The sequence below is a fragment of the Manduca sexta genome, chromosome 9 (genome assembly GCF_014839805.1).
Source record: "Manduca sexta isolate Smith_Timp_Sample1 chromosome 9, JHU_Msex_v1.0, whole genome shotgun sequence".
Taxonomy (NCBI): domain Eukaryota; kingdom Metazoa; phylum Arthropoda; class Insecta; order Lepidoptera; family Sphingidae; genus Manduca; species Manduca sexta.
Window position 1 is genome coordinate 5,570,083 of NC_051123.1, and position 25,612 is coordinate 5,595,694.

Below are 25,612 nucleotides of genomic sequence, written 5' to 3' on the forward strand. Positions count from 1 at the left end.
TGGGCGTTAGGTGGTATCGACAGATTTTCTCACTGGTTTACAGACCTTCCACACAGCATTAAAAAAAAGATTTAATTTATCCCGATCGCTGACTATGCTGCACCATATGGTAAATTGTCGATCAAATAGAGTTATATTTTGGTTGGCATAGTCAAGGCAGCCTAGTTTTTTCATAATCCGTTTAAAACATAAATATTATATTATTATGCGTCTAATAATATAATAACTATCGGTCAATAATTAAAAAAAAAATACTCTCTCGGTATGATAATTTTTATTTAATATAATTGACACCATTACAAACTATAATACACAATAATTAAGTTGCTAATTTAATATATCACAATAGCTGAGCATAAATAGCAAATAACATACAATTAATCAATATTTTCGAGTTACAATGTTTAAATGATTTTAATTTATAACGTCTGATTTTCAAGGTTTATTTTGGAATGTCAGATTTAGATCAAGTCCTTAAGAGATTTTTTTTTGACTATCACAATTCATAGGTATTGAAAAATCTTAACAATAGTCCGATAAGTATACAATTCTTATTGGATCAATTATTTGCACTTGAGAGGTTTTAAAAAGAAAATGATTTGTGAGAATAAAAAATGGCTGATAATTATATTTATTGAAAAATCTGCTTTGCTCTGGCTTTATTACATCTTTGTTAAGCTACATATCTTCAAAAAGATGATAATGAAAAAAAAATACGAGTATAAAGCGCAAAGCAAAACAATACACATTTGTCATGAGAAAATTACACAAATGAAAAAAAAATAGACGATTGACCGAGCAATGAGAAAACAACTGCTAATTTAAGTCTAATTGTTCTGACAGCCCCAAGTTACCCAAATTGTTTACCTAAATTTAAATTTTTATTAGTTATAAAAGTATATTTGACTAAACATTACCCTAACAGCAAATAGGACGAACAATTCTATGAGGTAAGCCTATATCGAGTTAATCGATAGTTAGCTGACGGAAGGAACCATCTATTCCGAAGAGTTCGTCGTAGTTGGTCGGCTTTCCTGGTCTGAGTTCCTCATTGGCTTTGATCGACTCTTGGCGTTTGAACCAGTCACGGTATTCTTGAAGTTTCATAGTCCATTGTTCTGTAGGGAAAATTGTTAATAATTGAGAATGTAGACTTTTTTAAAGTTTTAAAGTAAAAAATATCTTTGTTCCTTATCATTGCTTCTTGTTCAATATACATATGCATGGGAGTAGTCGTCTTTAGATTAAGTATACTGTAATATTATTTACTGTTTTAGTGGCGTAGTTGTATTGTGTGGGCAGTACGATAACGCACTATGGTGCAAGGTTCGACACCCAGGTCGGGTAAAGTAATATTGGGTTTTTTGGCTCTGTTTAGCCCCGGTGTTTGGCAATGGGCTGGCAATAGACAATAGGCCCCTTATCATATCAAGGGACGGAACACACTTGGCCAAAAGTGGGTACCCTGGTTACACCTCCGCCCTTCCCTTCGGGCATAAAGGTTGCTCGGTTTCGCTCGCGATCAGAAAAAAACCTTTCCCTTTGTAGGTATAAAATGGTCTATATGTGAATCTAGGACTTTATCTAGCCTTGCCAAATTGTATCATTCCGGTCAGCGGATTATGTGTTTACTTAAATTCTAAAAATTGTGGAATGCAATAAACTGAGAATAAAACATTCAAACATCTTTATTCACTCTTGGATTGTTAGGATTGGTAAGAAGTTGGAATTAAGACCTGTGAGTAGATTAACAAAGAGGCTTACCATGAAGAGCTTCCATGGTGCTGCAATCGCCGCCGTAGTCTTCAGGCAACATTTCTCTAGGAATATACTTGTAAAGGTCCTTTACTTCTTTGTGGATGAAGATCTAGATTATAAATAAATGCTGGTTATTTTTGATTGTAAGTAAAATATAATTTTTTAACGTTCCTGATCTAGGTTGGTGATATGCTTTAAAAATATTTTTTATAAAAATAATATTCTAAAAAAAAGGAAAAGAAAACAAATTCATTGAATATAGTAAAGATACTAACTGTAGTACTATATAATAAAGAAATATACTAACTTTTACCTATAACATCTACTGTACTGTAAAATAACTGCTTATAAGTGGAAACTTTATTGATTTATGTATTTTTAATTACCTTAACTAGTCTAAAAGAGTTAAAATATTGTATCTTTCCCACATAAATAAATACTAAAATGTAGCTAGATATAGAAATTATAAATAGGTAATATTATTTGCTAGCATTATATGTTGATAGTTGCAAGGGTATGAATATTATAATTAGGATAACCGCTATGATTTCTTATGATTTTATTGTGGTTTTTTATACTTATTATAATTTTCTCCCGACATTCCGAAGACTGCAGCCTTTGTGGTCACGGAGGGGACTGAGGTGTTGGTTGTCCGAAAAGTAAAAGTTACAATATCTACCTACATTTTACAAAAAAAAAAATTACAATAAATTAATACTAATTGTCCCACTTACTCGTTTCCTAATTTTTTCTTTAAGGAAGGGTTTCACGAAATTAACAAATCTTTCTACTATAGGTGATGTGTTGATGATGTGTATTTCTTTCAGCTTTATTGGGTAAGCTTCCTGTGAAAACAAATTTGAGTTTATAACAACATTGCTACCAAATGCTATTGAAATACTTTTTTTAAAAAATACAAAAGCATCCGATTATCTTTTTAATTAATATAACATTGTTTAATTTAAATAATAAATTGACAAATTATATTAATATATCAAACTTAAAAAAAAACAAACCTTGTACGCAACGAATTTAATAATGAGCTAATCCAAATTAATTGTAAAATGTGCGTATACAACGACAATTGGATTGTATGATGTGCCAATTTTTGGGATCGCAAGTTGACTACCGCACAAGACATTACTTATTGTCAGGCCCAAGCATAAATGGAATACATTTATGCTTTTGCAATTATGGGCATTTTAATCTTTTAACTATGCTATTAAAACTAACCTTCGATTATAACGCGTATAATTATTGCAAAAAGACGTATTCCCAAAGAATTTATTGTCACTCCATCCTCCTCCCTAAAATAGAAATGCCCACACCTCCCTTCTCTTCAATGCAAGGAAGAGGAAGACGGTGACTCTCCAAGTATCCTAACTAATATTATGAAAGTTGGTTTATGAATTGTCATGCTTTCACGCCTTTATAACTCTAACTGATGATCATGAATGTGCATATACGTTGTGAGGGATACAGAAGGAGATATGGTACTTCATCTAGAAAAAAAGTACTTTTCACTAGGGATCGAAATAGATTGACAAAAAGCTACAGTAGAGCCTCCCTTTATATCTTGTCACGCCTCCGTTTGGGGCCGCTCCCCCATTTTAAAAAGTGATGTCGTGGACAAAATAGATCCTTGTAATCTTACGTATTAGCCGTTTAGGTCACCTTTATTCAAATGACTAGATTAGAATACGAACTTACTTGCACGCAAATCATAAACTTCTTAATAATAGTAGCAGAGAGCTTGGTGAGCAAACTAGGACCCAGGATAGCAGCGTCTAGAACATAGATGTCGCCAGCAACACCTTCCTTCTCTTCTATCAGGCGAATGTCTCCGATCATCAGCGCCAGTTTTAGTGTGTCCACTATCTGCTGCGAGTCCAAGTTGTGGTGGATACCTGGGGAGTTTTTATTGCTTAAAGGAAATCTAGGTTTTGTCTGTCAAGGTTTTTATTAGTTCGGTAGTCTAAAGTTTCTTCGCACTTGGACTTTTGGATCTTGGTAAAAAAATTACGTCCCCAATTTTGAATTTGTGCCCACACTATGGTTTACACTTAGACTAATTTCTTCTAGATCTTGGTAAAATAAAATGTGTTGCCAATTTTGAATTTATGCCGTCACTATGGGAGTCCCACGAGGAGACGGTTCATAAACAGTCTAGCTGAGTATTCCTTTTAATATAAGACTTCAAATATAAAAGCCCGGGCATAATTTTTTGGTATTATTAATTTTGTAGGTATTTTTATTTTGAATAATTTCAAGAAATGTTTACCTCTGCATATGGTCACTCTTCTTCCGTTAGGTGTCAATCCTGGTAAGGGTGGACCTTGACTGAAAATACAATCAATACTTATAATAAAGATCGTTCAATGAAAGTTAACCAGTTCATAAGTTCTTGGAATATTATTCGCAAGTTTTGAGAAACCGTTTAGAATTCCAATAATCACAAAACATAATAAAGGGGGATCCATAAATTATTGTCTTTTGTAATTTTTATTAGATTAAAATTTTAAACTTCATTTTTACACATTTATAAAAAAATACATTAGACCTAGTAATGATTTAAATATATGATATTATAATTATTTCGTAAATAGGTAAACTGAGAATTTTAGTGAAGATATTAGTTATTCTTGGATGATTTTAGCATAATGTTAGCAGAGGTAAAGACGATTATGTCGTTTCATTTAGAAACATAATGTCACTATAACCCGTATAGAATAACACGAAATCAACGTACATTTTTGATGCCAAGATTTCGCTCAGTTCAGGGCTTGAGGCATCTCTTTTTGTGAAGAACTCTGGACAGGCCGCTCTCATGGTAAAGTGCATGTCGAGCTTTCTCTTACATTTCTCCAGAGAGAAGCTGCTACCACGGAGAAAGGTCATTAGTGGGCCAGTTTCTGAAAAATAAAAATAAAATTATAATAATTTGGCGAATTGGGACATGTTACGACATGAACCCTGAATTTTTTTTTATTACTGAAAGTATATTTTGTTTACATACACACTCGTATGTTTGTTCATAGTTTTTTACTGTGATTGCAATGTATGGGCTGTTGGAGGGGGCCAGATTTTGCTATTTGATGCGAATCGCGGTCCAAAAGAGCAACAGTATACATTTCTTATCTCTCGAATAAACAAGGATGTCACCTGTTTCTGTTAATGTTTGGACATTTGTTAGAAGGCAACGCTCATACAGTCGAACACATGGATAAAATTTTCGAGAAGGGTAGACCATGTCCTGGCTTAACATATGAATGAATGAATGACTCCTAACGGAATTTCGGGCACTACGGCCAATCTCAATTGCTCAAAGGTGTGCAGGAGATATTGTAGTGCACAAGTGTGTGCGCTATACACAGATGCATTCTCTGTTCCTTCACTCTAATAGTCTGGAGAGACGACGATCCTCCATGATCGGAGAAAGGTCAGGCGCTGGACCAAAGGCTTTACGTGCTTTCCGAGGCACGGGGTTGTCACACTGCCAAGTTCCTAACTCCGAACTGCGTAAATTTTAAGATTGTAAAACCCAGTCACAATTCATTATGGCTCGACCCGGGATTCGAACCCAGGACCTTAGCGCTGTAGTCGTATCCGTACTGCGTGCGCATTACAACAACACTACCGAAGCAGTCACTTAACACATAGCCTACATTTAAGAGCAATAAATAATAAATACAGACCCCAATCATCAGGCAAGTGCGGTTGCTTCTTCAGCCACTCCCTTATTGCGGCCAAGTCCCGGTCATTGTTGGTGACATCTTCGTTCAGCTCCACCCTGATCGCCTTCCACAACTCGCCCGTCGGCTGGACAAGGAGCTCTTGTTTTATCTTCATTTTGCACCTGGAATTAAATTTGTGCTTTTGTAATTTTGATTGATTACGTTGCACTACAGTTTTTTTTATAATTTATTATTTTCAAGCTCTAGCTTATTCTATACGTATTATAAAATCCTTTTCTGTCTTTTTGTCTGTATGTTATCGATTTCCTCCAAATCTACTGAACAGATTTTATGAAATTTGGTATGGAGATAATTTAAAACCCTGGTATGGTTAAAGGCTACTTTCTATCACAGAAAACTCGTTCACGCGGGCGAAGTCGCGAGCAAAAGCTAGTACCTTAATAAAAGAAAAAATAATACAATACTATAAAATAGTTTACACACACGCTTTTTATTTTCGAAAGAGCAGGCCGATGCATAACAGGTGTGCGCACTTTTCGCCCGTATTCCGCCTGCCTGCCCCCCTTGGCGACGCCCTTGGTTAGACTGTATAAATTATCTTAAAAATACACGGATGTATTTGGTACTGCTTCGAACCTTAGGTACTTATAATACCGCGCATTTCAATGTCGTACTAATAGTTGCCTACCGTTTGGTAGAAGTCACTATTAGGTCATCTCCCCTCCATTAATAACAAAATCTTCGTAAACTTAATTATCTATCTTAAAACTATTAGTGTGAAATAACAAAAACCTTGTATTATAACGATATACAGCTATCATTATTGAATGTATTTTATGCAATTTTTTTATTTAATGATACTAATTCGGAAATGTTGATGCGCGATTTGGAAGGTCAAGTAACGTGATCGCGGACTATCGTCTGCAATGGAAACACCATTTCACAATGATCCGTGTGTTCATTAATTTTGCAATTCTGTCGGAGATGTGTTTCAACAGCATTGTGTGGGTAAGATTTAATTCAGTTATAATATACTAGCTTTTGCCCGCGGCTCCGCCCGCGTTATATAGTTTTTCAGGCTAAAGTTTTCAGTTATAAAAGTAGTAGTTTCCCGGGAGCCTATGTTCTTCCCAGGTTCTCAAACTGTCTCCATACCAAATTTCATCTTAATACGTTGGGTAGTTTTTGAGTTTAACCCGTTCAGGCAGACAGATGCAGCGGGGGACTTTGTTTTATAATATATTTTTTAGAACTTTTTAAGAGGAATAATCCACACACACACATACATTATTGTTGCATAACTGTAACCGTTTACGCAGCGCACGCAACGGAAGCTCTCAAAACTAATAATTTTTCCCCGTTTTTGCAACATGTTTCATTACTGCTCCGCTCCGATTGGTCATAGCGTGATGATATATAGCCTATAGCACTCCAGGAACAAAGGGCTATCCAACACAAAAATATTTTTTTCAGTTCGATCTGATAGTTCCTGAGATTAGCCATTACTGCTCCGCTCCTATTGGTCATAGCGTGATGACATATAGCCCATAGTACTCCACGAACAAAGAACTATCCAACACAAAAATATTTTTTCAGTTTGAACCGGTAGTTCCTGAGATTAGCCATTACTGCTCCGCTCCTATTGGTCATAGCGTGATGATTTATAGCCTATAGCACTACACGAATAAAGAGCTATCCAACACAAAAAGAATTTTTCAGTTCGAACCGGTAGTTCCTGAGATTAGTCATTACTGCTCCGCTCCGATTGGTCATAGCGTGATGATATATAGCCTATAGCACTCCACGAATAAAGGGCTATCCAACGCAAAAAGAATTTTTCAGTTTGGACCGGTAGTTCCTGAGATTAGCCATTACTGCTCCGCTCCTATTGGGTATAGCGTGATGATATATAGCCTATAGCACTCCACGAACAAAGGGCTATCCAACGCAAAAAGATTTTTTCAGTTTGGACCGGTAGTTCCTGAGATTAGCCATTACTGTTCCGCTCCTATTGGGTATAGCGTGATGATATATAGCCTATAGCACTCCACGAATAAAGGGCTATCCAACGCAAAAAGAATTTTTCAATTTGGACTGGTAGTTCCTGAGATTAGCGCGTTCAAACAAACAAACAAACAAACAAACAAACTCTTCAGCTTTATATAATAGTATAGATACTAATATACCTAGTCTTGCCATAAATATTGTAATAAAGAAAAAAGAAAAATTGTTAACTGCAAATAACATTTATTACTTTTACAGTGTGTCAGTTTAATACATAAATATAAAACAATTAAAAAATATAAAAAGCTTATTCGAAGTGGTCTCCATTGGCTGCAATACAGTCCTTTAAACGATGAGGCCAGTTATCAATAGAAGCACGCACTCTTTCCATGGGAAAATTCTTCACTGCCAATCGTATAGATTGTTTTAGGGACTCCAAATTATCATGGCGTTTAGAGCAAGCTGTACTCTCTAAAACTGACCACAAATCATAATCCAGCGGATTAAGATCGGGACTAGACGACGGCCAGTCTTCAGCTCTGATGAAGTCCGAAACGTTCGATTCCAACCAAGACTGCGTGGACCGAGCTTTATGACCCGGCGCCGAGTCTTGCTGGAAGGACCATACTTGGTTATTGAACATGGTGATGTTAAGGGGCTTAACTACCTTCTCAAGAATGGTATCTTGATACACTTGTGCCGATGTTTTGATACCTTTTTCACAAAAATATGGCTCAGTCACTCCTTCATAGCTAACACCCCACCAAACCATCACTGAAGTCGGATAATGTCCACGTTGCACTCTGTCGACTAATTGGGAAGCTTCCTTAGAGCTTTGAGCATAAATACGGTCATTTTGTTTGTTAAAATGTTGCTCAATTGTAAAAATTTTCTCATCCGTAAACAAAATTTTTCTGTGACCTCCCTTTGCGTACCGCTTCAGTAGTTGTTTCGATTTTACCACCCTATTCTTCTTTAAATTATCAGTTAAGAAATGGCCAGTGCGTCTCTTATAGGCTGCAAGTCCTAAGTCATCTTTTAAAATACGCGACATGGTTCTAGGTGCTATCTTCATTTCCCGAGATAAAATCTTTTGCTTTCGGACAGGATTTCTTCGAATTCTTTCCCTTACTGCTTTGACCACCTTTTTCGTACGAACACTACGTGGACGGCCAGATCTTTTTCTGTCACAAACAGAGGAGGTCTCATTGTACCTATTAATAGCCCGGTACACAAACATTTTACTAATACCAAGTGTATGGAGAGTTTTAAAAATTGCATTTGGCTCCATACCTACTTTGTGTAATGCTATCACAGCGATTCGGTTCTCTTTATCACCCCACACCATTTTAATATCGCAAAATATTTTACAATGTATTGGCGCCAAAATGAGAAAACACAATGAACAATCGTATAAAAATGACAGATTCGAAATTCAAATGTAATATTTTTTTATAATTAAGTGTAACAGTATTTATGGCCAGACTAAGTATAAAGCTGAAGAGTTTGTTTGAACGCGCTAATCTCAGAAACTACTAAATGGATTTTGAAAGTTTTTCACTAAGAGGGGGCTACAATACTCCTGAATGCTGTAGGCTACTTTTTATCCCGGAAAAAAGCGGGACTCTTATTCACGCGGGCGGAGCCGCAAGCAAAAGCTAGTAATTTATATAGTAACCAAGTAATTTTATGTTATGTTCTATTTAATTTTCTTGTATTTTGAGCGTGTTTGGTTGTTAGTAATCCTTCATGTTTTAATTTTAAAACAAGTACTGCGTGGGAATGTATTCCGTTTCTCACGATATTTGTTATTATTAATTATTTTGGTAACAATATCAAACTCAAACACAGCAGTGAATATCTTTAATTCAACATTTGACGGTAGAAATAGACACATCTATGCGAACGACTCATTGTTGAGATACTTACAACGTATTTAAAGGATGGCATAAACAAAAAATCAATCACAATCATTTTGTGTATCGGCTCCGTAGTCAACACCGGGGGAAAATTCCGAATGCGATCATGATCCCATCTCCCGACTAAGCGACTACTGGGACCTGAAGGAAAGTTGGGTGGCGATATCTGGAGAAGGGAAGTGTGGGAAAAAGAAAAGGAATCCTCGTAGAAGAGCGGAGGGGAGAAGGCCAGGAAATGTTAGTGATCTTCGTAGGACTCAACGTGTTGTTACATCCACGAGGTGGCCAAGAGCCGCGAGAAATGTCCTCACATGAATAGGCGTGCATTCGGTGAAGACCAGGCGCCCAAGACTTGCCTCAGAGGGTTATTGACTGGTTGACATACACACATTCCGACATTGACAAAATCACCTTTGTTACAACGGAGCTATTATAAAAAAGAAGACCATTCGCGATAAATGGAAATACGAATTTAAGCAGTGAACTGGTCTTAGATTTCTGTTGCTCACAATGCGATTTTGTGTTGTAATTTCAAATTAGGTTAGTACAATGATATTTAGGCGTCTGTTACATCATTGGTTGAATGTAATACGTGAGACAAAAGGATTACAAAACCTGGCCATTTAATTTTAAACTAGATGTTGCGCGTGGCTTTGCTCGCGTGAAGAGTCTTTCTTGCTAAAAAAGTGTGAAATACAGTACGACGTCAGCGCCATCTAATCAATCAATGAGAATAAACATTCCATTATTTACCATGGAAGAAAGTTACTAAGATAAAAAGCCTATGTATTAATCCAGGATATGGTCTCCCCATGCGTTAAATTTCATCCAAATCTGTTCAATTGTTACTATGTTTACTCCTAACAAACATTCAACATTTTCACAAACTTGCCCTTTTATAATATTGGAAAGAGCAAGATAAGATTACGGACGGCAAAGACAGTGTAGAATTTTTATAATATATTATTGGATATTTTTTATTATGAACAGCAAAAACTGAATGGGCATAAATATTTCCTTTTTTGTGGTAACTAAAGTATGGTTATTTGCATTTTGACAGCTAATAGCTAAAATATTTATGCTTTTCAAAATGTTTTTATAGTCACATACGTTCGCACGAGAATGATGCTTGTTCAATAAAAAGCAAACACAAAAAACCCACTGACAATGACGGGTAAGCAAAGTTCGCATTTTCTTTAACTTACACGACATAATTATTCCTGTTATTTCAGTTTAAAAACCAAACTACTGGATTGGGTTAGTTTTTGTTTTCACTAATAACAAAACCATTTCGCTATAAAATGGTATGGTAATGGTAAAACTTTTTTTTTACTATGCAATTTTGTTTTAATTATAGCGCGCCCTATAACTGGACCCGTCGTTTCGGCACCGAACTCGTCGGCCCTGCGAACCTCTTTACCGCACCGCGCCTACGGGCTGCGTCGGCGAAGGCGTCCTGCGCTCCCGCAGTGCCGAGCCGGCTGTGTTTAAATTGAATTAAATAAATATATACCCGATATAAGCGGCGATAGCCTAGTTGAGTGTGGAACGATCTGCCAAGACGAATGTCCGCAGGTTCAAATTCCAAGGGCACACACCTCCGACTTTTCTAAAAATCATGTGTGTATTCTTTGTGAATTTATCGTTCGCTTTAACGGTGAAGGAAAACATCGTGAGGAAACCTGCACATCCGAGAAGTTCTCTATAGGAATTTCGAAGGTGTGTGAAGTCTATCAATCCGCACTAGGCCAGCGTGGTAGACTAAGGCCTAATCCCTCTCAGTAGTAGAGAAGGCCCGTGCTCAGCAGTGGGCAAGTATGTAATACAGGGCTGATATTATTATACCCGATATAATATATTTAAAAAACTGCAAAAGCCGAAAATGTAGTGTTAACAATATTCTACGGAACCCATCTGGATGTATATCCTTTTAAATACAAAAATATTCAGATCCATTAATAAATGACTGAGTTTTGAGGTTAACAAACATAAAAATAGACGTCGAATTGAGACACTCATCCTTTTTTAAAGTCGTTTAAATTTATTTCGCACTTCGTACCATGACTTATGCATAAATATATGTACGTAATTAAATATGTATTTCATCGGTATTTATATATGTATATATGTTTAGCATAGGTAGGTAGGCGGTTAGGCAGGTAATGTCGGAAATTCGCACGTCCTAAAATCATAGTTAAACAATTGTCTGTCTAATAATTACAATATAAACGAATCATATTTGATCAATTATTAACTTTATTGTAAATAATGTTCAATAAACTAAATCTTATTCATCATATAGATATTTACGGTCAATAAACGATTCCAATCTATCTATCAAATGATGGTAAAAATTGACCAATTAAAATTCAATTTTTTCAACATATTTACTGAGATTTATTGTAATCGGTTTATTTGCTTAAAATCTTCTTTTATTATGGCTCTTAGACACGTCACTGCCGAAATATTACGTCTCTTAATTTTAGTCATTAACCATTGGATTACTTCTTCAAGTAAATTAAAAATTTTCAAGTCATCTTTTGATTACATTTTTCTTTTATTTCTTAAAAATATTACGAGATTATTAGCTCTTCATGTAAAAATATTCGAATTACTAAAACTTTAATGATCATTAAAGTTTAATAACGTCTTACTGTGGTCTTTTTTATACGGGGCACGACAAAGTGACCCCACAGCACCTGATGGTTATCGAAGTGGGTTTCATATAAAATGTTGAATGACGAGAGGTATCCGTCGCCAGTCGACACAATTTTGCCGGCCTATTTGAACCGGATATATACAGGCTGATCCCGGAACGCGACACTTACGTGGGCCGAGATGGCGGGTTTTACATCTTGTGTCAGCGATTGCTACCAAGGCGGAAAAATATATCTTACAATATGCAAAATTAAATAGAATTTTGTCATTACTTTGACCTTAATTATTACTGTGTCAACAACACATTAATGTTTTAGGATATATTAATGTAGAAATATCTAGTCCAAGGACGATTGCAAATATTTCTAAATTTAGTATTAAGCAATGTTGAAGTTCAATGCTATTGCCAATCTTTATGACCAGACTTAAGTTATATGTGGCGTCGCCATTTTTAGACTACTGAGCAATAAGAGATGTAGAGGTTATAATAGCTAACTTTGGGCCATAGAGTTTGATATCACATTCAATAGTTTTTGTTACCAGTCCCTGGCAAGTTTCTGCTACCTACCCTTTAACATGGATTTTACAAATCTATACTAAAACTAGCTGACGAACTTCATACTACGTAACAATCGAAATATTGACATTAATATGTATACGATACTAACAACACTCATTTGTTTTGCCTTCTCGGAACCCCTCCACTAAAGCTTACACTTTATGGTATGGTATTTTATTAACTTTAAAGTATTATTACGAATCTTTTGTATGGGAATATAGAAAAGTGTGTTTTTAGACGTTTTCAGGCAATTTTTAAAATTTTTCTCTTCGTTAAAACCATCCTCGTACTTCAAGGAATATTATAAAAAAAGAAAGCGACATCGGTTCAGCTGCTCTCGAATTTTGCGCTTAGCAACACATTCAGCGATTCATTTTTATATTATAAGATGTAACGATGAGTTTGTACTTTGCTCAAGCAACGCGGTAATCTCAGGACCTGTTAAACCAAAATCTTTTTTTTTTTGCACTAATAGTAGGCTACATTACTCCTGAGTGCTGTAGGCTGCTTTATATCTTAATAAAGACGATGCTTGCGCAAATCATTGTTCCTTTGTGAATTAATATTGCACAAGTAGCGTGGCATAAAAATGTAAAAGTCTTTATATTTATTGTAAGAACTTATAAGGTCTGTTTTTCAAACTTCGATCTTAGAATTATAGGCAATCCATTAAAAATAATTGACCTAAACATAATGACGCTAAAAGCGATTTTCTCTAATCTTTATAATACTACTCATTATGGAAAATGACCGTAAACTTCGCGCTAAAAGCAAGGACTTATGTCACCTCATCGTGTCGTAAGTGCAAACTCCAGATGGAATAATTAATTACACCTTACAATGTAGGTACTCCGGTACTCAATCTGCGTAGCGCAACGCGTCGGCCCGCGAAGGTTACATTAAGGCGATACCTCAAGGTCCATTTTCATACATTTTGTTTCGCCTTTAATCTGGGTAACTAAACAAGTATTGGCAAGTAAAGAATTTAAATGCACGTCTAGTTAGTGATTAGTTCTCGCAGTTGAAAGAAAAACGTAAAAATAAATTTCGTCATATTAAATTTTAAAGGCCGAAATATCCATGATTATTAATTATTTTTACGTTTTTCTTTCAACTGCGAGAACTAATCACTAACTAGACGTGAATTTAAATTCTTTACTTGCCAATACTTGTTTAGTTACCCAGATTAAAGCCGAAACAAAATGTATGAAAATGGACCTTGAGGTATCGCCTTAACAACATTGCTACTTGATTTAGATTTTTAAGGATTCTTTTACTACTCTGGTTACTTGTCCTTTAAGACTTTATTTATACTATAATACACTGAATACTTTTAGGTTATTCATTTTTAAAAACAATTTTGTATATAACAAGAAATAGAATTAGCGTGCAAGTTTTGTTTAAATTTAAAATATCAAAATTTCAGACACCCGTTTAAAAGTCATTTAGATATTTACCAATGTTTTCACTATATTTTTTATTCTTAAGTGTAGCTTTACCTATTTTGGCAGGAGATGAAACTTTAAAGTACAAAAGTATAATCTAATGAATTAAATTAAAATACAATAAAGTACGTGTTCATAAAACGATTTCTAGAAAGTTATTGATATTTATAGCTGCACCATAGGCCTTAATGTTTAATATCTAGGTATTAGAAAGTCCGATGCACGTTTAGCGAGGGAATTCAATAATGTAAGGTTAGGTACTGCGCTCGAGTAACTGTAATGAAGACAGTATAGGTTAGATATTGAGTGCATTTAAAATCGGTATTATCTAATAATAATAATAATATCAGCCCTGTATTATATACTTGCCCACTGCTGAGCACGGGCCTCCTCTACTACTGAGAGGGATTAGGCCTTAGTCCACCACGCTGGCCTAGTGCGGATTGGTAGACTTCACACACCTTCGAAATTCCTATAGAGAACTTCTCGGATGTGCAGGTTTCCTCACGATGTTTTCCTTCACCGTTAAAGCGAACGATAAATTCACAAAAAATACACACATGATTTTTTAGAAAAGTCAGAGGTATGTGCCCTTGGGATTTGAACCTGCGGACATTCGTCTTGGCAGACCGTTCCACACCCAACTAGGCTATCGCTGCTTTCGGTATTATCTATTTTACATTTATTTAAATGAAGTCATATAGAGTTTCTTGATGAAAAAGCATCTAAACCTCGTAAGGCTGTCCTATTATTATTTGGTTACACATACTCACGCCTTTTGTTATCCAAGGGGTAGGCAGAGGCGCAACTGGTGCTCCCACTTTTCGCCGTGTAGGTATTTCGTCCCATGATATGATAAAGGGCGAGCCTTTTGTCTTAATAATATATCACATATATTACCATAAGTGGGTGCTTTGGTTGCAACTCTACCTATTCCTTCAGGAATACAGTCGTAAAGACCTTTTTTCATAAACTAGAAATGTATTTGCTTCTATTTCTACAACAAATTTGATAAGTCAATAAATAATGCCACGAAATAACTTATCGCATCCTTAATGGGTGGAACGGATGCGGTATAATACAAACAAATAAATAAATACAAACAAATTAATAAATGTTATGAAACAAGTTGCAAACAAAAAAGCCCCAGTTGTCACGATAAAAGCAGTGATATTAATAAAAAAACTATGGATGCGTTATAAACAGTATTCTAGTGGTACCTGTGTCCATGTTTAAATCGAAAATAACCGTGTTGAACGAAAAAATATAACGAAAAATACCATGTTTGTACATTGAATGAGAAATTCCACCAAAATTGGGCGCGTAATGAGGCAATCGTTTCATCTCTTTCTTCCGCGCGCATCGAAATCTATATGACGTAATAAGGATATTGCGTCTCTTTTTCGTTTTTCGACGTTAACTCATCAGCACACAAAGACTTATATCTTGTTGATTTTTAAACGGATTTTAATCGTGCTATGTTAGATTTTAAATGAAGAACATTTTTGATTAACGTAATAAATAATATGACTAACATAGTCTGTTGCATAACCAACCTTCTTACTTATTTAAAAAACGAATTCCTTGCACTTTGAGATTTAAATTTTAATCTTGCCTTTCATATTAGTCATAGATGCAATTCGATTACTAATTCACTTTCATAAACATGATATTAACCTTCTAAGTTAACGGACGAAGCAGACGGTGAGGCAAGTGTTGTGAAACTTGGACCTTGTGAGTGACCCACTGGCCTTGGACGACGTGTCTTTGATGTTTGTTTTGCAAAGGAAAACATTTCCATGTTAGTTTGCTTAGCGTTTGAGTGTTTGCTTTAGAAATGCGTGGGGTTTAAAAGGTTTAAAAGGACTGGTTCTTTTAGAGTAATATATAAAAAATGATTTCTTTCTGCACGTTATATTCCATGAGTACCTAGATAATTAATTGAGTGCAAATAAGCTGTAACAAATAAATTGTTAAAGTCGCAGAAGGTCACTGGATGCGGGCCGCTTACAATAGGTTGATCTGGAAATCTTTGGAGGAGGCTCATGTTCAGCAGTGGCGGCTGATGATGATGATTAAACGGTGGTGTCATTATGTTGCGGTACAATACGAGGTCTCGGATTCGAACACTAGGTCGGGTAAAAATGACATTGGGTTTCCCAGTATCAGTCCGGAATTTGATATTGTACCTACTTAAATGGCAATTGGCTTCGTTATGTTATGAAAGCTGAGAGCTAATAAATCTGATGAAATGTTAATTTGAAAAGGTCAAAGTCTCTTGTTAGGTATCTATGTTTTTACGTAGACAAAAAACCCGTGACCCCTGACGTGAAACCTTACAGTGAAAAAAAGAAAAATTAAGTCAAAAATCTAAAGCAAAAACAAACAAAATTGTTTTATAAATAAAGTTTTGCCTTATATATAAAAAAAACTGTGTACTTGCTTGTAATTATGCATCAGATTAATTAAATTTATACTTATTACATAATAGTTACGAATCACTGAATTATTCAACTTTGTTTGCGCTAAGGTTGTTGCACCTTAACATTCAGATTGCTCGTGTTCCTTATTTGAATGTTAAAACTATTACGCTAAAATAGAAACTATTTTTTATTCTTAATTTGTTAAGGCAGAAAATGGACGAAGGAATACCATCATAAAGTTAAGTAACCCGTAGAGAAATAAACAACGAAATTAAGTCATCAATAATGCATTTTTTCATAATCTTTGTAGTGAAAGCATGTGCAGAACTCAACCGCTCTTACAAAACTGCAATGTGGACCAATCGGAATTCTAGATTACAATTGCTAGCCGCACATTCGCTTCATCTGTTTCAATATTTTCTGCGAATATACACTTCGTAGGCAAGGGATGAACCTTTAATGGTAAATATGCATAACATAAATAAAAGTGTGCATAAGATAAATAATTCAACGGTACCTAAGAACAAAATCTCATCTACAAAATGCTCTTGTTGCTGTAAGAATGCTTAAGTTAAGTGAAAATATAAATATCAATTATTACTCATTTCAAAACTATTGATTGTTTCAAAAATTAATTTAATTTTTATTTGAACTTAAGAACTCCATACTGCAACTAGAGTATTTTGCAGATGAGATTTTGTTGGGGATCGTCGAAACAATAATGTACTGTCTAGGGCCCGATTTATCTATCCAAATGCCCTTTTAATAGGGACCTCATTTATTTTCCAAACTAAGTCGACATTACGCGTGGTCGAATAATTATATAATCGTATCGCCACTGGCACGTGCCATTGATTCGCCATTCCTGTCATAGCAGTTTCGAAGGTTTCCAGACCGACTTACTGGAAAGAGCATTTAGCAACTTAACCAATAACAAACACATATACGCATTTATCCCCGAAGGGGTATGCCGAGGCGCAACCAGGACACCAATGATGTGATAGAGAGCGAGCCTATCGCCATATCGGGCACAAATACCAGATTTCTCGCTGATACTGCGCAGAAAAACCTAAAAATATCACTTCGCCCGTTCCGGGATCCGAACCCAGGATCTGCCGTACTGCGCATGCAGTACAACTACGCCACCGAGGCAGTCGAGGCAGCATTTAGCAACTTCTAGTGACCTTTATCAGGTCATCTACCGTATCCTAAGTTTGCCGTAGCAGAGGCCGATACATACATGATGATACACTTCGCAGCTTGACATTCCTAAGTCTACAATTTGATAATTCAAACTAACAGCCAGCATTAATGCAGTTTGTAATGTGTAAAATTGTTTCCATATTTTGAAGGAGGTCAAATGCAATGAGATTAGCTATTATATTAATTTGTTGACACGCATCGACACGGGATGTGCTTATCATTTTGTTCCTATCATTAATTTGTTAATATAGGGATACATAGTCACGCATGATTCTAGGCATATCATGGCTTCCTAACTTTAATTAAATAAGAATTGTTATTCCTGCATGACAAAATAACCCCACTGTACTGATGGTAAGTGGAGTGAGGTCCAATAGAATGTCGGCTGACGAGAGATGATTATCACTCGGCAGTCGACATAATTATGCCGGCCTGTTGGGAGCGGATATACACAGGCTGATCCCGGAACGCGACACTTACGTGGGCCACTATGGCGGGTTTTAATTTCTTGTGTACGGTGTTCGCTATCTCGGCGGTTATAGAATATATCCTAGCATAAGCAGACGTAAGTTGTGTAGGTATAACGCTATTATCACCATCATTTGTTTTTATTTAATATATTGCATTGATTTCATTAATTTCGCAGGCTTACTTGGAGGAGACATCATTATAAATTTCCTAAAAAAATAACGATGCAATTGTCAATTATTTCCATGTAGTTACTTGTGTTTGACAAGTTTTAAATATTATAGTATTCGATAAGAAAGTACTTTATTTTTTTGCAATCGTTCTCCTTGTCTAATTGACGTTGGAACTAAATATATCTGAGTAACGTGAGTAAGAATACAATATCGATGCATTATATTTCGTCTTTCCCACAAAGATCTGTATTGCTTTACATTTACCAAAACGTAACGTGTGCGTTATGTAACTTCGGCCACCCGATTGCGAAGTTTTAATATAACAAAACAACTTTCAGATCTGGATTATTAATCAGCATATGCATGAATTACAACAGCCACAACAATACTGATACCACTTTAAAGAGTTCTAAGATCATATAGGACATTGAGAAAATTGTCATATCGAAACTTTGCGCTCATGCGATGGTTACTCAATGTACCGTGAAATAGCAAAACATACATATAACATCACGCATTTATCCCCGAAGGGGTATGCAGAGGCGCAACTAGGGCACCCACTTTTCGCCAAGTATGTTCCGTCCCATGATGTGATAGGGGGCGAGCCTATCGCCATAATAATATCAGCCCTGTATTATATACTTGCCCACTGCTGAGCACGGGCCACCTCTACTACTGAGAGGGATTAGGCCTTAGTCCACCACGCTGGCCTAGTGCGGATTGGTAGGCTTCACACACCTTCGAAATTCCTAGAGAGAACTTCTCGGATGTGCAGGTTTCCTCACGATGTTTTCCTTCACCGTTAAAGCGAACGATAAATTCACAAAGAATACACACGTGATTTTTTAGAAAAGTCAGAGGTGTGTTGCCCTTGGGATTTGAACCTGCGGACATTCGTCTTGGCAGACCGTTCCACACCCAACTAGGCTATCGCCGCTTTTTATCTATCGCCATATCGGGCACAAATTCCAGACTCCGGGCTGATACTGAGCAGAAAAACCCAAATGTCACTTTGCCCGACCCGGCATTCGAACCCAGGACCTCAGAGCGCTATTGTACCGGACATGCAATACAACTACGCCACCGAGGCAGTCATAGCAAAACGTCAGTGTTAAATACATTTAATTTTTCCATATCGTGATTTGCACGTTTTTATTGCACATATTAGCACATGTATTTTGTTGCTTTGAATGACAAGACGAGCTTGTCGTTCGCCTGATAGTAAGCAACGACCGCCCATAAACAGTAGAAACAGCATCCAACACCTTGAATTACAAAATGTTGGGTATTCTACTGCGCTCGCTTTCCTGAGACATGAGATGTTAAGTCTTATTATGTCCAGTTGTTACACTTATTATATTGTCTATAAATATGTTTCATTTTGTATTAATATCTAAGGATCCTGTGACATCTCTTAATACGGACATTTTAGATACGACAACGACTATTACCAATTGGTAATAACTTTTGTAGCAGAAATTTGGTTCTGATATTCGGTCTGTAAATAACTATACTGTTTAATGTTTTAGCTGGTACCAAAATCAGTATTAGATAGTTAGATAACATGTTTATTTAGGTTGCAATTAACACATAAGGATATATGTACGTAGACAACAGAAAATAAATATAATATACAGGGTCATTTTGACATTGCGTTACTAAATGAAACCACATACTCGTTACTTTTGTTGACATTGTGCCAAAAATCATCCATTAATAACGAATATTTTCACCAAAAATCCTGATTTTAATTTACTGTTTTTTTGATCATTTTCTAGTTGAATGCGAACATGGCGCGTGCGTTAATGTATTTCTGACTGAAAGTATAATATTGGCGCTGCGGCGTATTCTCTTAGAGCAGTAGTAGTGGCATTAGGGCGCGAAAATTTTTAATGATTACACTAATATTTATTTTGTTCTAAACTTACACTTTTTTATTTTACATCTCCAGATCAAGTGACTTGCTGTAAAGTTTTATTTCCAAATATATAAGTTTGTGGTTTCATTTAGTAACGCAATGTCAAAATGACCGTGTATAAAGGTGTGTAAAATAAACAAGGATGAGTAGTTATAAGGCAGACTAAATCGCACTGCACTTGCCCTTTCAAACAAAGGAAAGTACTAGGCTACGTTGAAAGGAAGGCAAATGTCAGAAGAGATGATGAAACTGCCCATTATAGTAAATGAGGTCGTAGCATATCTAACATTTATTGAGCGTACATTTATTTTATTAGCAAAATGGTTACTTGGTTCATTGCAAGAAAAAAATAAAGTATAGAAGTCACAAGGCAGGAGGAAAAAGAATATAAATCTTAAATATTCTGCGAAACGTAAATAACGTCTACTTAATATTCCGAATTTAAAATGTAATTTTTATGTTAAGATAGTTAGGGACAAATTGAGGAAAAATAACAATTCCGTTCAGGCAAGCACATGAAAAATTTGAAGAATGACTTTCGACTTTAAAGACAATAGTTTTAAAATTAAGTTACAGTATCGGCTAAACTGAACATTATATCATATATATATATATATATATATATATATATATATATTTAAGATAAAACCTATTCCTTACTGCAATAAAATTCCTTAAATCTTAATACAATTCAAATATTTGAGGATCAGAAACTATGTTTGTTAGAACTTCGTTCGCATTGTTGCTTTGGTAAATAAGTGTTGATATTCATCACAGTATTATTGCATACCAAACTGATCACTAAGACAAAGATTCCTTTGTATTATCAAAACACAATTGAAGACAAGAAAGTAAGTTTACGCTGAGAACAATGAAGTTTTGAGAAAGTAATTTTCGAAAGCCACGTAAAGAATTAATTGCACGTTACATGGGAATAGGGTAAGTTGGTAATGAGGAGCATAGATATTATAAGTGAATGAATGAATGAATCCCTCCTAGGCGAATTTCGGCCACGGGTACCAATCTCAGCGGAGATCAGCCAGGTACGGAGGAGATATTACCTATGTAGTGCACAAGTGTGTGCGAAATACACAGGTGGTCTCTATTCCTTCACTCTCATAGTCCAGTGAGAGTTCAAATCTGACATGAATGGAGAAGATCAGGCGTATTACCAACTGCTTTAAGTGCTTTGCGAGTTGCGACTAAGTAGTTTTTTGAAGGAAAACCCAGTCACATTATTTTGGCCCGACACAGATTCGAACCCAGGACCTCAGCGCGGTAGTCTTACTCGTACCGTATACAATTACAACTACGCCATCGGGGCAGTCATATATTGTAAATAATTAATTTACTAACATATCAAGTAATTAACGTTCAAAATATTTTTCAAGTAGTTGTGGAAAGCTATAAACCTTTTCTTGTTTTTCTTATGTATCACTAGCTTTTGTCTGCGGCTTTCACCGCGCGAAAAAGGTTTTACAAGCTGAATATTATGTTACCGGGATAAAAAATAAACTTATAACACTCAGGAGTAATGCAGCTTCCAATCAGTGATTTTTTTTAAATCGGTTAAGTAGTTCCTGAGATTCGCGCGTTCGCACAAACTCTTCAGCTTTATATTGTTACTACAGATTCTAGCTGTTGCCCGCCATTATGATAGCGATGTACAGAAAAATAGTTTGAAGGATTATTATAATATATAACACCTAAAGCAATGCAAAATCCCAAGAACACTGTGACATCACGTAGGTTTTGTGTAAAAATATTTTAAATAGATAATGGTGATTTACTTAAACGTATATGTTGTATACTATTGATGTTTGCTAAGAACCTATTATAGTTTGTTATAGTATGGTATATGTGTAGATACTCACGCACAATGGCCCGACTTTTTTACGGGCTAAGTGCGGAAAAAGGAGCCCATAACCATGTGTAGATACTAATATTATAAGTGTTCTACCTATCTACACATCAAAACAATACATTAAGAATAATAATATCAGCCCTGTATTATATACTTGCCCACTGCTGAGCACGGGCCTCCTCTACTACTGAGAGGGATTAGGCCTTAGTCCACCACGCTGGCCTAGTGCGGATTGGTAGACTTCATACACCTTCGAATTCCTATAGAGAACTTCTCAGATGTGCAGGTTTCCTCACGATGTTTTTCTTCACCGTTAAAGCGGACGATAAATTCACAAAGAATACACACATGATTTTTTAGAAAAGTCAGAGGTGTGTGCCCTTGGGATTTGAACCTGCGGACAACTGTCTTGGCAGTCCGTTCCACACCCAACTAGGCTATTGCCGCTTTTTACTTTATACATTAAGAAATTTCTGCATAAATAATAAAAATATTTTCAGCCCTGTATTATATACTGTCCCATTACTGGGTACGGGCTTCCTCTACTACTGAGAGGGATTAGGCCTTAGACCATCGCGCTTGCCTAGTGCTGATTGGTAGACTTCGTATACTGTCATAATTCTTATAGGGAACTTCTCAGGTATGCAGGTATCCTCACGATGTTTTCCATCACCGTTAAAGCGAGTGATAATTCATAAAGAATACACTCATAATTTTAGAATTTTAGTATCAATCAGAGGTGTGTGCCCTTGGAATTTGAACTTGCGGACATTCGCCTTGGCTGTCTGTTTCACAACCAACTAGGCTATCGCCGTAATCTCTGCATAACCTTATCTCATTATGTCTGAACTGTAAATTTCTCGAAAATGTGTTATAATTTTAATATAGAAATATTCATTATATTTCTATATTCATTATTAGGCGAGCGATAGCCTAGTTGGGTGTGGAACAGACTGCAAAGTCGAATGTCCGCAGGTTCAAATCCCAAGGGCACACACCTCTGACTTTTCTAAAATCATGTGTAGATTCTTTGTGAATTTATCGTTCGCTTTAACGATGAAGGACAACATCTTGAGGAAACCTGCACATCTAAGAAGTTCTCTATAGGAATTTCGAAGGTGTGTGAAGTCTACCAATCCGCACTAGGCCAGCGTGGTGGACTAAGGCCTAAACCCTCTTAGTAGTAGAGGAGGCTCGTGCCCAGCAGTAGGACAGTATATAATACAGGGCTGATATTATTATTATTAATTATATTATCTTTAAAACAATATGTAGCGAGTTCAAAACGAGTCAGAGCATTTCTAAGTAGTTTTTGATTACTAAATATTTATTATAATGACATGTTATGTTTTCGCGAATGTTTGACTACGAAGTAAAACTAGTTTTTGGATTTTATCGTTTTTTATCTTTTAATTTTGAGCAATTAAAATGTAAAAAACTGAGATATAATCTCAAGCTTCTTCATGATAAAATGGTATCTTACATACAATGAGTTACTATAAAAAAGGTTTAGTTTCGAACAAATTAAAATCATAAAAAAAACTAGAATTTATGGGTAAAATATTCATTATTCATGGATTATTTTTGGCATAATATTAGCAGAGGTGAAGACGAGTATGTGATTTCATTTATTAACAGAATGTCAAATTGACTCTACTTATCCTTCTAATATTATAAATGCGAAAGTTTTTGAGGTTAGATGTATGAATTTTTATGAATGTTTTATATAATTACCCCCTTATTGCTATATCTCAACATTAACCAATCACAACGGCCCTATGTCTACGCACTGCGAAGGCTGCCATGCCGTCAGCACTGCAAAACAGACTTGTTATCACATCTTTACTCCGTGTTTAGATAAAAAACGTCTATGAATAAGGGTCTTTTTGTTTTATTATACACAAAACAGACTACAAGTGCTATAAAATATATATAAAATCATACAGTTTTAATCTAGATTGTATTCCAAAAATATGTGTACACAGAAAAATAAAACGAGTTAGACGCTAAATTTATACAAAATAAAAATATAAAAACTAAAAAATAAGCAAATCCGCAAATATTACAGAGTTATGTAGAATATTATTTTGGGGTCGTCCATTAATTACGTTAGGTTTTTTATTGGCTTTTTAATTTATTATTATACAAGATGTATTTTAATTAAAATACACAATATAAATACAATAATAATGAGCTCTAACTTGTAAGGATGTTTCTTTCGTCACTTTTTATTCGATTTACTTGTTAAGCTTTTTTATCCATCCGGTAATTTTGGCTGGTTATTATGTATTACATACTTAATTATGCAAGGTTCAATGATATATTAAGTGTTGTACATACTCGTTTTTTCGTTATAGAATAGAAACAAGAATTTATTTTTTTTGCTCATATGAAATGTCTTATAATTTTACGACTATGAAATAAAAAAAAAAATTAAACAAAAACGTACAAATGATTTTTTCTCTACATTTAAGGGTATCACAATCAAAATTTTAATCTTCGTAAATAGGGAGCGAATCGGTTAAGTGCAAATAGTAATATTATTTGATAAAATATAAATACAAATACATTTATTCGCACAACACCATGACACATTCAATTTACAAAACAAGGGTATTTCATTCTGGGTAGTCAATTAGTGAATAATATTATTTTATTTAGGATAAAAATTTACATATTTGGTATCATAACATAACCATTACTTTTGTTTGTTGACCACAAAGACCAAAGTCACATTGGATCCACATGGCAGCTAAAGAATAATTTTATTTCATCACAACACGAGTTTGTAATGTACTTAAAAATTAAACAATATATTTTTTGTTCATTTTTTTCAAACTATGGAAGGTAGTTTTATTTCGACTTTTTAAAAATAGAAAAATAAATCTTTTACAATAATAGTTTGTTCCTGGCCACTATACCAACTAAAATGAAGTGTTCTAAATTCAAAAAATACTCACTGTTTATCCTTACAGCTGATGCACAAACTATAGTAAGTGGGTCGCGTCTTCCGAGCGTCAGCGCTCGGTCACCACTGCTCGTTTGGCGACCTCACCTCTCTCTGATTGTTGGGAAATATTGCACTCGTACGGTAAGAACGTACACGGGTGCGTGTTGCGTCGAACACGGCTAATTAATATAAACGTTCTAAACACAATGTTAGATCTAGCGATGAAGTGTTTGGATTTATTGTCAGCACCTCTAGCGGAGATTCTGGGTAAAGCAGTTTTTGGATTTATTTTTGTCTAGTAGTATTTGTACGCAAGACTTTGTGCGGGTTTTATAACATAATTGAATATGAAATTTTAAAAATGGTACTTAAGTCAATATCACTATCTGTGTTATCTACATAAAAACATATTCTATGAACTTTACACTTTAGAATATAATTCGATATTTAAATTTCAGAAACACCACATTTCCAGAGCTGTGGCCTTTTCGAAATTGCTTGTTCAATTAGTCAAGGGCTGTATTCTAGAGAAGATTGACGTCAAACGCTGGTTCGTAAGGTCAGTGACCCCAACA

General features: G+C 35.4%; 1 protein-coding gene across 1 annotated transcript; it reads right to left on the reverse strand.

The window, feature by feature from the left end:
• Positions 1-259: 259 nt before the first annotated feature.
• Positions 260-25,290, reverse strand: LOC115443278 (alpha-tocopherol transfer protein-like). The gene is made up of 8 exons (XM_037436855.1): positions 25,048-25,290; positions 5,454-5,614; positions 4,508-4,670; positions 4,040-4,098; positions 3,469-3,665; positions 2,493-2,603; positions 1,765-1,867; positions 260-1,118 (listed from the first exon to the last, which is right to left on the reverse strand). Exons 2-8 carry the CDS (start codon positions 5,605-5,607, stop codon positions 967-969), a joined length of 939 nt encoding a protein of 312 aa, XP_037292752.1. The 5' UTR covers positions 5,608-5,614; positions 25,048-25,290; the 3' UTR covers positions 260-966.
• Between the last annotated feature and the right edge of the window lie 322 nt (positions 25,291-25,612).